Below are 14,118 nucleotides of genomic sequence, written 5' to 3'. Positions count from 1 at the left end.
TCTGGAATATCTGTTCCCTTGAGTATCCTTATTTCCACATGACTGTTATTTTTCAGAGTCTTTTAAGTCTTTATGTGATTACAGTTACTCTCTCTTCACTGCCACCTAAAGTTTTAACATTTGAGTCTCTATTCTCTGGACAGATTAAAATCACACCTAATAATTTCATGTTTCCCATTATCATCAGATTGCCATAAAAATCATCAAATTCCATAAAAGGCTGATACTAAGATACACTGTATTATATTTTTTTGTGGTTTGACTGACTAAAATTAAGCAAAGAGCAAAAAAATTCAAATACCAAGCAACAATAAATATTAGTCTTGAAAAATGGGAGCATGGGAAAAGCTGATTGTATTTTTAAATCCCCCAGACTGATTAGCTCTGTGCATCTAAACAAGAGAACTAAGCAAGAAATATACACTGTAGACTTCACTTAGAGTTTGATTAAGATCTGCACAAGTAGAAGTGAGAGCTGCCAAAGACTGTATTGTGGGGACTAAAACAGTTTTAAACATTACGTCTCATCTTCACATGTTCCCCAACTACATAAGTGATAACAATCTAAAATTGTACAATATCCAGTAACAATCATTGTTACCTTTAGAAGGTGCTTTTTTTTCATGCTTTTCTGGCTTTTCAGATTTCTCTCTGTGGATTGCTAGAAATAAGTAACAGCAATATTAACTGATGTTAAAAAAGAGAAGTTTTGCAAATGAGTGAGAAAAAGAAGAGGATTAAGAACCACCTAGGCACCATTGTTAACCAGAAAGACTAAATCAGCTGCAGCTGTCTGCTGGTGGTGTCAAAACACACAGTCGGAATTGTCAAAGATTCATGTAGTACCTTTGAGGTTTTTTGTTGGCTGGGGGAAGAAGAGACTTTCTAGCACAACTGTAATCCAATGACAGAAAGTAGCCAGGAAGAGTTGTGCATATTTTTGTTTACTTTTTTTTTTTTTTTGTAATTGTATACTTTGGTTCATTCTTATTTTTGAGCTTTCTTGTTTATTACTTTGTTGGGTATTTCTTTCTGAAGGACTTTCTGAACTCCAAGTAATAACTAACAGTTTTTTCAGCCATGAATGGTTGAACACTATAATTAATTACAAATCTAATTGCAATGGCATTATAACTAATGCTCTTTGGGGCTTCTTGTTTGCTTTTAATTTCCACTTCACAAATTGAAATAAAGTACACTAAAGTGACAAGTTTTCTGGTTAAAATACACCTGAGTTGTGCAGTAGTCATTTAGTGGTGCATATTTCGAAATATTTTCCAGTGTGGGATCTGACTTTATAATTTTTTGTTAGTTTATGTTTACACAGTAACCTATTCACAGGTGCCCAGAACTGATAACTATACACATTCTTATTCACTGACGTACCCTACAAGGACGAGATGTGTAAAAACATTCAGCTAGTTGTTTGACTCTGGCATATGAGTTTGTACTGAGAACACAGAAATGTATGCGTGAGCATTGTTATTTATCTTCCAGGCTTGTGACGATGTTTCAAATGAAACTTAGAATTGTTGAAGATAAATAAATGCTAGATGTCATTTTATTGTTGAAGATAAATGCTTCACTGATAAAAATATCAGTTCTGGTCATTTCAATGACTATGAAATAGGTCAAGTCAGTATTGTAATTAAAATGTTTGTTTGTTGCTATTTTCTTGTTTGTGTCTTTATTTATTCCCCACATGGCTTGCTTCATTACATTTGTTTACGTTTTCTCTTTTGATGTTAGAGGTTTTTCATGGATTACCATATTGTCTTAGAAACCATATTTACTGTGAATGCTGGAAATACTCAGAGATTACTGAGAAATTATAGTAAACCAGAGTATAAAATATATTATTTCTCTCTCTCTGAAAAAAAGCAAGAAAAAAAACCAACCAACAATACACATACACACACAAAGAAAAAAACAAGACAAAGAAAAGAACCTAAGTAAAACAGACAAAGCAAACAAAAAACATGCATGAGGTATGCAACATTCTTGTCAGTCCATATGTTTGCAAACCCTTACACAACGTCATGATTTCTACTAAAAGTTCTATCATATTTTTTCCAATTGCAAAGATACATGTATAGAGGTGAAGTAGAAAATTATTCCTGGGTTACCACAAAATATGAATCCTAACATTAAATCTTTACCTCTGTGTCTCTCCCTTTTTTCAGGTTTTTCTTGTTTTTCTGATCTGTCTTTGTGTGTCACTAGAAAAGAAGAAAAGTTTTCATATAAAAAAGTTGAACAAGAAACTTAAGAATAAAAAGTAATTATGCCAAGTTAAGTCATTTGAGATGAAATGACAAGTTGTGTTATTACTGTGTTATCCTATGCATATCTGCACAGCATACACCATACATGGTTATTGTTAGGCAACAATAGCTAAGTTACTGCTTCCAAATCATAGTTACATTCCCCAACTGTTTTCTACAGTATGAACAACTTTTGCAATTGTCTGTCTGTTCCTGAAGACTGTTTTTCAGAAAACTGTCAAGGACAAAGACAGAGCTCATACTAAATGCTGCTGCCCGCACTAGAAGCAGTACATCATATGGACCACTCCATTTTCTGTCAGGCAGAGTCTCATAAAACTCTGGAATCAATCTTGGAGCATTAGAGTGCCACATGCACAAATGGCACTTTTGTCACATGCCAGCTGGCTTGGGATGGATAACTAGCAATGGATATGGATAGCTAGCAATAGATATGGATAGCTAGTAACACTAGCTGAGATCATCTGCTGACAAATGATGAACCCAAAGCCATAATTAGCTGCCCAGTATGTGCAAAGACAACACTAACATTTTGACAGTGGAAACTGCATTGTGATATTCAGTCAATCACATAATATTTCCCACTCACCTTTCTTAGAATTTCAAACAGCAATTTTCAAGACAATGGAAAATAAGCATGAGGATTTAAGAGCACTTCAGAAAAATCAGCCATGAAAATGCAGGCTGGCTTTAATTATATCTCCTGTGGGGATTTCATCCCAGTCAAGTAAAACTCCTTGGCCAAACATGAGCAAATAAGGAAGATCTTTAACAGTAGCTTGAATTTCATGTCTGACTGGAAAAAAAAGAAGAGCAGGGAACACTCGCTCTCATGTTTTTTTAGTGATGGAATACCTCAGAATGAATTCCTGACATAGCCAACTGAGTCATTTTTAAGGGCAGCAATTTATTCTCTGTGTCATTAGATAACTTTTCTTCTTCTCTTTAAACTAAGGAGAAGTTAACTAGAAATTAGACTAGAATGTTATTTACTCTCTCCATATGCTAATCTTGAAAAGAGAATGTATGAAAAATAGAAAAATACAGGGATTCAGTGAAAATTTTGGGTTCCTCCAGGCATTCTAAAAAAAAAAAGAGCCTTAGAAAGACACATATCTACAGTCATAATTTTAATATGAAATGTACCAACTAAACCAATCTTCCTTAGTATAGAAAATGCAGAATATCTCTATCCACAGTAGCATTATTGGAGTAATTGTAGCAATAGTTCAGTAGACAAAACTAAGAAATCATAAAAATTGGGAGAAGCCTTAAAAATCCTTCTTCTTCATTTGCTCAGGGTCTCTGAGCATTTTTCCCTGCCCATTGAAGCATTTTGAAACATTAAATTTTCTTTTCATTCAAAGGAAATCAAAGAATTTCTCATTTTTTACCAAAAAAAAAAAAAAAAAAAAGTCAATGGCACATTCATGTTGTAATATGAGACATGATAGTCTTTGATCTGTCATTTTGCCAAATCTCAGAAAAAATGTTCTTTCGTTACAACTATTCCATTTTTAGTAATAAATATTCACTCTAATAGACACCTGAAGTTATGTGCCTGTCATTAACCTCTAGTCAGACTTTCTAACTCTTGATAGTTTGAATTATTTATATACAATAGAAAAGCTCCAATTGGAGACGAGTAGAGAGATCTAGTCAAGCACATATTCGCTTTTGTTGTGAGAGTTTTCTTCTTTTTTCTGAAATAATTTAGCAGCGGCTAGATCTTATTAGTCTTTCCTTATTTTGGATGATTCTTTATGGCTATTTGTTCTTCTAAAATGGGTTTTTTCCTCCAGTCGGGCACTTCATTAATCAAAGTTTTATGTAAAAGTCATGTTCACAGAAACCTTGTAGTGTTTTGACAAGTAGGCAGGCTTCGGCAGAATACTGGCATTCACTAACAGCAAACCAACACATTCTCTCTAATGCTTTCCCTTTATTACCTCCAAAATGAGTTTGGGAAAAACAAATTTATTAAAAGCAGCCCTCATGTTGTGTTTATGTTGTGATTTAGGCACTACACTTTGCTCAGAATTATGCCTAAAAAATATATATTTTTCTTGGATTTATTCAATAAGAATAAAAGGCACCTGTTTATGGTTTGGGCATATTTTACACAAGTAAATAATACAGTAAAAACTTATTAATTTATGAATATAATTTTAGATTTTCTGCAGAGTGCTGAATCCAAAGTGCCTTTAAAATCGTCATTCTCTTTCCATCAGGCTTCTACAGAACCTTCTCCACTCTTAAACATAATTGGGATTTACAGAAAGGCCTAAGAGTCAACAAATCTGACAGTTTTGAGACTTTGATAAAAAGAAAAAAAGATCAAGTGTTAAATACCTACCTTTCAAATGTTCCTTCCTTTCATTTCTTTCTTGTTTTTGAGGCTTTTCTCTGTGAATTACTAGAAACATAAAAACGGGAAATTAAATGGTAAATCTGTAGTCTCCTGGTATTATGAACACATTTTATTCTACAAAAGTAATTGAAGAAAATTTTTGTAAAAGCAAAAAATGAATTTTATCTCTGAGTAACAGACACTGGATCTTGTATAGATCTTCTCAGTGTCAATATTTAATTCCAGGAGCAAAAGAAATGTGTGCTTGTAAGTCTTTAGAATTTGGATCATGATTTGGCAACAAATGTAATTATTCAGCAACTTTCATATTTGCTTTAGTTCCATTACACAAGCACAGTGGCTCTAAGATTTCTGATGGAGGAAATTATTTTCAGTTCTTGACAGCAATGCTTTCTATTATTATCAGTAAATGGCTAGCATATTGCTTTCCGTCTCTTTTTTTTCTTTATTTTTAGATGTTACTTCAGCCACAAGATGGATTAATAGGAATACATCTCTTTTAATAAATAAGTAATTTCAGAAGGAACAGCTGTTGAAAGCAATCAGGTACACATCCCGCTAGAAGCAGGCAAATTGGTATGCTTGTGGACTCTACTGACCACTTAACTTTTAGACCATGTTTATGGACATGGTTGTAATACACATCTTACAATTCAGATAAACATATTCCTTGTCAAACTCCACTTTTAAAAGACTAGAGCTTTTGCCAATTTCAATGGGGAATTATTTTCTTTGCAATACTTAAGATTTTGTACTCAAGTAAACCACAGAAAACATAACCCTGGTTAGAAAACAACTGAGAGTTTTATACACAAACATAGTAATATTTTTGCATACACTCATTTCACCAGTTTGGCAGCAAATGTAATTTAATAGGGGTGAAACATATTTTTTCTTGGTTAAATATTTCCTCATTAAAATATAGGTTCATGTCTTTAGGAAAAATCATTCCAAACTTCACTAATTTCATTATGTCTTTGCATGTGTTTGCATTATCGAAATACATTCCCTGTCATAATAGGTAAATAATTGCTGATAACAATTAGCAATACCGTAGAAACAAACTACAAGGAAATTTTTCAAAACCTTTAAGGAATGTGGACAGCTAATTCACACTAAAAGCCAGGCTGTGAAGAACACAGAAGCAATATGCTACTGCATGAAGGACAGGATGGCTCATTCAATTACTTTAGGACATCTAATACCATACCTAAGAAAAACATTGCTTTTTCCTTATATCCAGAAGGTCTTAAGCTATGATTTTTTTGCAGAAATTATAGCATGCTGTTACATCTTATATCTATACTAGCAAGTGAAACCACTGCGTCAAATTCTTCAAGCCAGCATGTTGTTAATTTTGGATGGGACAAGTAAAAAATTTTGAAATAGCTCTGTGATAGTCAATGGTATTTGGTTGTTAAATTTTGTTTCCCTTTCCAAATGCTTTTATGTTCAGATTTACACATAATCCTGGAACTTCTGTCATAAACAACACTTCATTGCCTATAAGTTTTTTCCAGATTTAGTTACCTAGATATCTACTTTTTTTGCAAATGGCTTAACATATGCCATTTCTCAAGCCCTCAAAGGTTAAATGGAAGAATTACATCAGGATTAGAAATAAGCCAAGTTGGCCATATGGTGATGTTTCTGAGAAACAAACTAGAGTTAATAAAATATTTTTGTATATATAACAAATATGAGAAACTATATAAAATCATTTTAAAATCAGTTAAGTCTAGCACTCTTCAGCTGAAAAATGCTGAATCTACAGCTGTCCATTCTACTTTAATTCAGCATTTTATTTGGTTTATGACACACTTTGCAATTAAAATATCACATATTTTGTTTTTCTTAATAGGATACTGGATTCACCTAGAAAACAAAAATAAGAAGAATGAAATATGTCTTTGTAACAAATGTCTAAGCTGAAATTTTCCCACAACTTAAATAAATTTGCTTAGACTTCCTTGAAAAGACAAAAACAAAAACAAACAAACAAACAAACAAAACACATAAGCTCAGAATTGGCTGGTATTAGCATTGAAAAAAATACGATGCCCCAACATAGTGCTCACTAACCTAGATTCTGGAAATTGCTGACACATTTTTACATGAGTTTGAATGAAAATTCAGCCTGAGGCGAAAAGCCAAGCAAGAAAAAATTTATCCTCAATGACTGAAGTATGGTAAATTTATAAATAAACTAAAATAGGAACTTATAATGGAAAATTTTAAGGCAATTTAACAATATATTCTGAGTTTAATCACATAAGAATCTTGCTACTTATTTCACACAAAATTTAAAACAAGAAGTGTAGCATATATGTGGGTTTTCCAAATTTAAATCACCTAACATTATATTTGATTTAGCACCACATGGAAAACATAGTGAAGGGAAATTAGATTGTTTTTCTTAATTAGAATGTCTGAGACAGGGTATTGGATAACATATCTGACCTCAGAAAAAATAAGTGCAAAAAGGAGAGATGAGGAGGAACTGATTCCACACTTAAGCTAAGTAAAAATAGTTTCCAGCTAAGTCTTTGTCCACTGCTTAGTATAAGGCTAAAAGTGATAAGTGGAATGAGCTCAAAGTGGAGATTGCTTGTTCCAGCTAACTAAGTGCTTGTCCGCAGAGCAGCACTCACAAAAGTTAAGATAAATGGACTCATACAATGAAGTTACAATGCATTAGTCAGAGAGCATTAAGTCTCTGTGTAGACGCTTTCATTCAGAAGCCAAGTAACCTTAGATGGCTCTAACATTATCCCTCTTGCAGAAATCCTCGATTTAAAGTTAGGTTTAAATGTAGAACTCAGAGGTTGTTATCACCATCTGAACTGAGGTTCAGTTTTGCCAGCTACTGATGCTGGTCAAAATACCTCCAGTGTGAGCTTTACCCCAGGCTGCCCTCAACCCTGCTATAGAGAGAAGTGTCCCTGCCTATAGCAGGGTGATTGAAACTAGATAATCTTAAAGATCCCTTCCAACCCCAGCCATTCAATGATTCTGTGAAATGTAAATATAATATTTTCGAGACCAGATTGGAGAGAGCTTTGAGCAACCTTGTCTAGTGAACTATTTCCATGCCTATTGCGGGGTGGTTGGAACTAGATGTTATTGAAGGACACTTTCAACCCTAAATATTGTGATTCTATGAAATTTTAGAAACAACAGAAATTTGTCCTGTGCTTCAGTACAGCATATAATTAAAACAGCATTACAAGACTGCAAAAAGATACTTAACTGATGACAACTCAGTGCCTGTCTTTCTGGAATCTTATAACATTTTTGTGATTATCTTTGTCACATTCCTCCATGTAAAGCAAAGCATTTCTCTATAGACGATACTGTACACAAGAAACTGTTTTGGTCAAGACTGAAGTTTCATCTGTATTTTTAGAATACAGATTTTGAAAAGTCCCTAACTAGGAATCTTTGCTAATAGATCTGAGTTAGTTATTACTCGGCTAACCCAGTGGCATCCTAAAAAATTCATTTCCATACTACGTGATTTATTAAGTACTTGGGAAGAGACTCTAGGCACTACACATGACCCTGATTAGCACAGAGCTGAAAAGTTACCACTAGAGTTGTAAAATACTATAAAAACCTATGAGGAAAATATATGTTTATATAAAGGATATAATTGTGTAAGGGAGAGTGTATGTATATGCACATTACTTTTAATAAGACTCCTGTTACTTTCTTCTGCCATTACTGAGCACAGCATTGGTACATGAGAGAGATGCTCATCAAATTTTATTTGGCCTATACTTTCCAGAGGAGGTTTCATTACGCAAAAAAATCTGCACATATTCCAGGAAACATATTTGTTTATCTGACCTTGAAAACCAGTTTGAACCAGCTCCTGTATAGATTTTTTGAAAGTGCCAGTTAGAGGACACTCTAAAAAAGTAGGTTCTTATAATGGAGATTTTTCTTATCTTTCATACACACCTTGCTCACTCTTAACTATGTCTAACTTGGATGGCACCTACTGGTCTATAAATATATTTTCTTTCTTGCCCAACACATTAAAGGTATTTTGCACCAGAGAAAGTTTGTCTGCACACTATCTTCTAGCACTTTTGCTATAAAAAGAGTCCTGGATAGATTTGGACAAGATAATTTTATTATGAATTTGAGTTTGCAATATAACCCCACAAATTTAAAATGACACTATTTGTTAATGCCAAGGCATAAATGAAGTTTCCATTATTTACAGCCTGTGCCAACCATTCTCTGGATTATTTTATAATATAATAACGATAACACATGCAGTTGGCAAAGACAGCATATATTTCACACATGTATGTAGGTAAATAGTCAAAGAATTACCTTTTGGTGTTGTTCGTTTTTCATGTCTCTCTGTTTTCTCTTTATGAATTTCTGAAAATAATGCAATGCAGAATTTAATCATGAATATTAAAGTAATCTTAACACAAGAAAATATCAGATGAATTATTTCAATAAAATAGCTAATTGATCAAATATTATAGCACGGTTATGACTTTATAATCTGCATATTCTTAATTATATACAATAAAATTCATTTATCAGTGTATATATCATTTTTCATTTATATATGCCTATATATACACTCACATACAAAATATATAGACAAAAATCACAAGAGTAAATTACTTTAATAATCATTCTGATTTAAATTGAGCAGTAGTAGCGCTTTTAATATCAAGAATATGTTATGCTCATCAGCAACAGCTACATAATAACATATGTTGGTTATGAATCAGAAAAAAAAAACAAAAAAAACATGCTTTTATTCAGCATTTTTCTCTAACTATCTCTAGTTGCTTGCCAGGATTAGTATTTTGTATTTTACAAATTAACTTTCAAAGGTAAAGTTAATTCAAAGGTAATGTTTTCACTACATATTCTAGGTTTTTAAAGCTCAGATTCTCAGTCAGTAACTTCAACTCACGACAAAAGATAGACTCAGTGCTGTACACAAATTACAAACACATATAAAAATTGCCGGGTTACAGATCAGAGTTTCTGAGAAGACTCATTTTAATCATACTGTATACTAAAGCACATTTCATAAACCCCTTAGCTAAGAACAGCCTTGTTAGAAGAGAAAGTATAACAGTATTTATCTGTCCTTGCTATGCCACCCCTTATAAATAAAATTTCTCACCTGTGACATTGATATTGTTCTTACTGCTATACACCTTCATAGTTATTTTTTCTATAGTCCTTATTGTGCCAAAACCACAATAACACAGAAAATGAAAAATGTGGAATTTAGGAAAAACAAACCAGAATTAAATCAAGCTGTCATGATGCTGTTTGCTTTCAGTGGTAGAAATTTATAGGGCATAAATTAGAAGTGACAAATAAATTCATAAGATTAAACAGAGCATCCGGTTTATTGTAATATACATATTTTCCTGCAGTGGAAAACTGGTATAAAATACTGGATCAAACAGATCTTTGACAAAATCACATACAAATCTCACCAGAGTCCATTACTTCCTTTTTTTAAGGGTGAGATTTGATCTTTAGATTCTAAATAATGTGTGTTCTGGCCTTCAAAGTAATACAACAGAGTAAAAGCTGTGCGTATTACATCTCAACTCTAAGGAGCTACTCTAATATTTGTTAAAGAGAGTAGAAATGTTCTATTTATCCCACTAGTTATTTGCTCCAGTTGTAACAGAACATACATTGTCAAAGAGATACAGTAGTAAATGGTGTTTTCTCTTTTCAACATTGATTTGTGCATTATAAATAAATATAGAATGTTTTTATTGAATGGTGTAAGTCATCTAAAATAAAGATTTTGCTTTGTTCACAAGAAACATAATAAAATCAGGCTATGTAGCCATCAGTAATGATAGTATTTCATGGAGACAAACGATAACAAAAGAAAAAATATGTATTACTGTTAGCTGCCTATGTATGGCAGCATAACTAAGCTAATTATATGATGTCAATGAGCCAAAAGGACTTTTGTTCTATTTTTGTCTTGTACTTTGCAGCTTGGGTGTGTAGTTCATCTTTTGTTCTACAAACCTCAAATGTGGTGATTAGGAAAAAATCATCTTATATTGATTTACTGTACTTCAGCTGAGCTTGGATTATTTTTCTTCATGTAACTATATGAGGATAATTTTTCCATCTACTGAGAGAATCCTACTGCTGGATTTTCAAACATTTCCCTCTTGTTCTGCTTAAAAGGATACTTAAACTAGTTTCTGTAACATAACCATAGAAATAGTGCAAGGCAGATTATTTGCAGCTACACAATTCCTCCCTGATTCTGAGCATACTTGAGAAATTCTCCATGCCATTGCTCCAGACTACCTTCCTTACAATGCATTTAAGAAAGTTCAGTTACTTCCTTTGCACAACAATATACATAGGAGTCACATCTCAGCCAGCTCAAAGGTCATTCTACATAAAGATACGATTGTGGCCCATGAAGAGACAAATCACATTCTACAGAGACAAATATAGAATCCTTAGAATTGGAAGGGACCTCTGAATGCCATTTAGTCCAACTCCCCTGCAGGGAGCAACCAAGCTGAGTGGTATGGTTGATACGTTAGAGGGAAGGGAAGCCATCCAGGCTTCCCACAGGGACCTGGACAGGTTGGAGAAATGTATCCATGAGAACTTAATGAGATTCAACAAGGCCAAGTGCAAGGTACTTGGCTGGGGCAATCATAGGAATTTATGCAATCTGGGGGAAGATCTCCTTGAGAGTACCCCTGCGGAAATGGACTTGGGCATCCAGGTAGACAAGAAGCTGGACATGAGCCAGGAGTGTGCACTTGCAGCCCAGAAAGCCAACTATATTCTGGGCTGCATTAAAAGAGGAGTGGACAGCAGGGCTTCACCCTTGGAAGGGTTCATTCACAATCTCTCTCAGCAACCTGTTCCCCTGTCTCACTGCCTTCACTGTAAAAAAATAATAAATATGTCTTCTTTATCTCCAATCTAAGTCTATCCTCTTTCAGTTCAAAACCATTTACCCTTGACCTATCCTTACATGACTCAAGATGACTCAGCTCCACTGCGTTCCCACTACCTTTAACATCTTTCTCTACCAAAAATAAATAAATAAATAAATAAATAAAAATAAAAATCCTTTCCTTGAAAAAAATATGTATAAAGAGGGATTTTTTTAAAAAAAGTTTTTAAAACTTTGTGATTTTAGCAAATTTCTTTTTCTTACTTTTATCTGCAAAATATATATGAAACAATGATTGTAGAGTTGGCCATCTAAATCAGCTTCATATTTTGTCAGTAACTAATTTTATTGACACAAGCACTGCAGTAATGCACATAAAGTGATACTTGCTAGACAGCAACAGTGAGAATTTCACCTAATTTTCTGCTACAGTTAGGTTTCCATATATTGTACAAAACTCTATAGAAATTCCTTGAAGTAACCCTAATAGTACATAAGTTTGTATATGTATTTTTATATATTGCAAAATATGCCATCATTAAGATCTCTTCACAAACTTGCCATTATACTTAGAACTGTCATAAAATACAATTGCCTGGAAGACATCAATTCTATGCATTATGATATAAATTTTCCCAGCACAAGTAAATTTAGTTTCAATATATGCTGATCTTGATTAATCTACAAGACAGAAAGTGGAGACTGTTAGCTAACTCCGAAAGATTTTAAATAAATAAACACATTAGATTATTCTACTGATGTTTTTCTCTGATCAGAGTTTTGATACTGCCTCATCCTTTAAGACAAAGAGCTTTAATTTTCTAGTAATCACATCATATCTTATTGCTGAGTTGACAAAGTGGCTACAATATCATAGAAGACGCACATGGCCAGTTTAAAGTATGTAATTTATCTCTATCAATGTGACACATTGTTAATAAATCCTAAATATTCTTAATTCATTTTTAGAAAAATGACAGAATCAAGTAGCAACAAGGATAATCTTCATCACCACGGCAACCATCCCGATTCTTTATGTGATGGCAGCACGGTTTATTACATTATTGCAAGGGAGTATGTATTTCAAAGCTGTATTTTATTGTTTTCTTTTTTATTTATCAGACAGATGTGAAAATTGTTTTTCCCTTTTTTTGTTTCTTGGATTTTGAATGGATAATTACTTCATTTTCTTAAACATGGGTATTGATTGACACTAGTTTCTCTAGACCTTGAGTGCTGTGTGGATATAGAGAACATACATGGTTTTTTGTTTTAAATAACTTCTAGAAGGGAAGCTAGTAGACCTCTTACTGACTATTTAAAGATGCTTAACGGAGATAGAAACAGCTATACTTTTAGCAGGCCAATATATCTATACGCTATTGATCTAGAACAGGCTCTCAAAGTCTTCAGAGGATCTGTATTGCAGGCAGCTTTACTGAAAATCCCTGCTGAAAATGTAATTTTGACATTATCTTCCCCCACCCCTCACCAAGCTAATTTCTACTATCAGCAACTTGCAGTGTCTAACAACAGCCTGGCACTGGCCATATACTCTGAAGCCTCAGATACGGGAAAATCTGGGTTGGAAAAAAAGAATGCAGTCCTCTGACACAGCATGGGCTCAGCGATCCGTCAATTTACTAGAGCATGACTGAAGAAGCACCACCCCAGCCTGGCTTAGCACAAAGAGATTCTTATGTTTCCGTCAACACAATTCCCTGCTTCATCAGCTTTTGTCTGCTCTCCTGTTGCTGACTTTGTATTTTGCTGGTTACTTTGTGAGTTTGGTTTGTTGTTGTTTTGCTTTGTTTTGTTTGTTTTAAGGAATATGTCACTCATATTCACTCACAGGAAACACAGAAATATGTACCTTTAGTGCTCTGACACTTTTTTATTGAAGTGTGAAAAGGAGAATGAGTCCTACTGATAGTTCTGATGTACTAGAGGTTAATAATTTGCTTTCGAGAAGTCAAAACCCTTACATCTATTGCCAGCAATTTAATGGGAGTATATCCACGCTAGTTCATCAAGACTAATTAGTAGCAGGCAGCTGATTATCCTGAAGAGATGATGGAAACAGATACTGAGGGCAAGGCAAGAGTGAGTGGTGTTAAGAGCTTTAGAAGATGAGAGGAATGTCATTTCTAATATATTTCTTGATGCTGTCTGTATGAAGAATTATAGTCAACTCTCCTGCTGCTGGTATCCTCAGGAGGAATTTGCAATTGTGCAGCTGATGTCTATTTTTAATCTAGATAGTACCAGCTGGTGATGGTGACAGTTATCCTTATGGGGCTAGGAGAATAAAGGAATTTGTGTGTTTGAGCAACTTCTAGCTAACTACTAATACATCATGTAGCTATAGTCTAGAGGGAAGAAAAAAAATTGCAACAGGCATAATTGGGAAAAATATAAAGCAAAAATTGGAAACTTTTAATTGGGAAATTAAATTGGTGTGTTGTACATATATCTAGGCACCAAAACCAATGTAATATCATAGGAGGATTTAAGTACTA

The 14,118-nt window shown here is 33.7% G+C and overlaps 1 protein-coding gene across 1 annotated transcript in view; it reads right to left on the bottom strand.

The window, feature by feature from the left end:
* TRDN (triadin) overlaps positions 1-14,118 on the bottom strand; it is a 203,019-nt gene that overhangs the window by 137,911 nt on the left and 50,990 nt on the right. Inside the window, exons 6-9 of the mRNA XM_090135836.1 lie at positions 9,001-9,051; positions 4,642-4,701; positions 2,160-2,219; positions 602-661 (exon numbers count right to left, since the gene is read on the bottom strand). Coding sequence (XP_089991962.1) covers positions 602-661; positions 2,160-2,219; positions 4,642-4,701; positions 9,001-9,051 — 231 coding nt within the window. The remainder of the gene's footprint in view (positions 1-601; positions 662-2,159; positions 2,220-4,641; positions 4,702-9,000; positions 9,052-14,118) is intronic.

Source organism: Phasianus colchicus, chromosome 2 (assembly GCF_987193195.1).
Source record: "Phasianus colchicus chromosome 2, bPhaCol1.hap1.1, whole genome shotgun sequence".
Taxonomy (NCBI): Eukaryota; Metazoa; Chordata; class Aves; order Galliformes; family Phasianidae; genus Phasianus; species Phasianus colchicus.
This window is presented reverse-complemented; position numbering and strand designations above follow the sequence as displayed.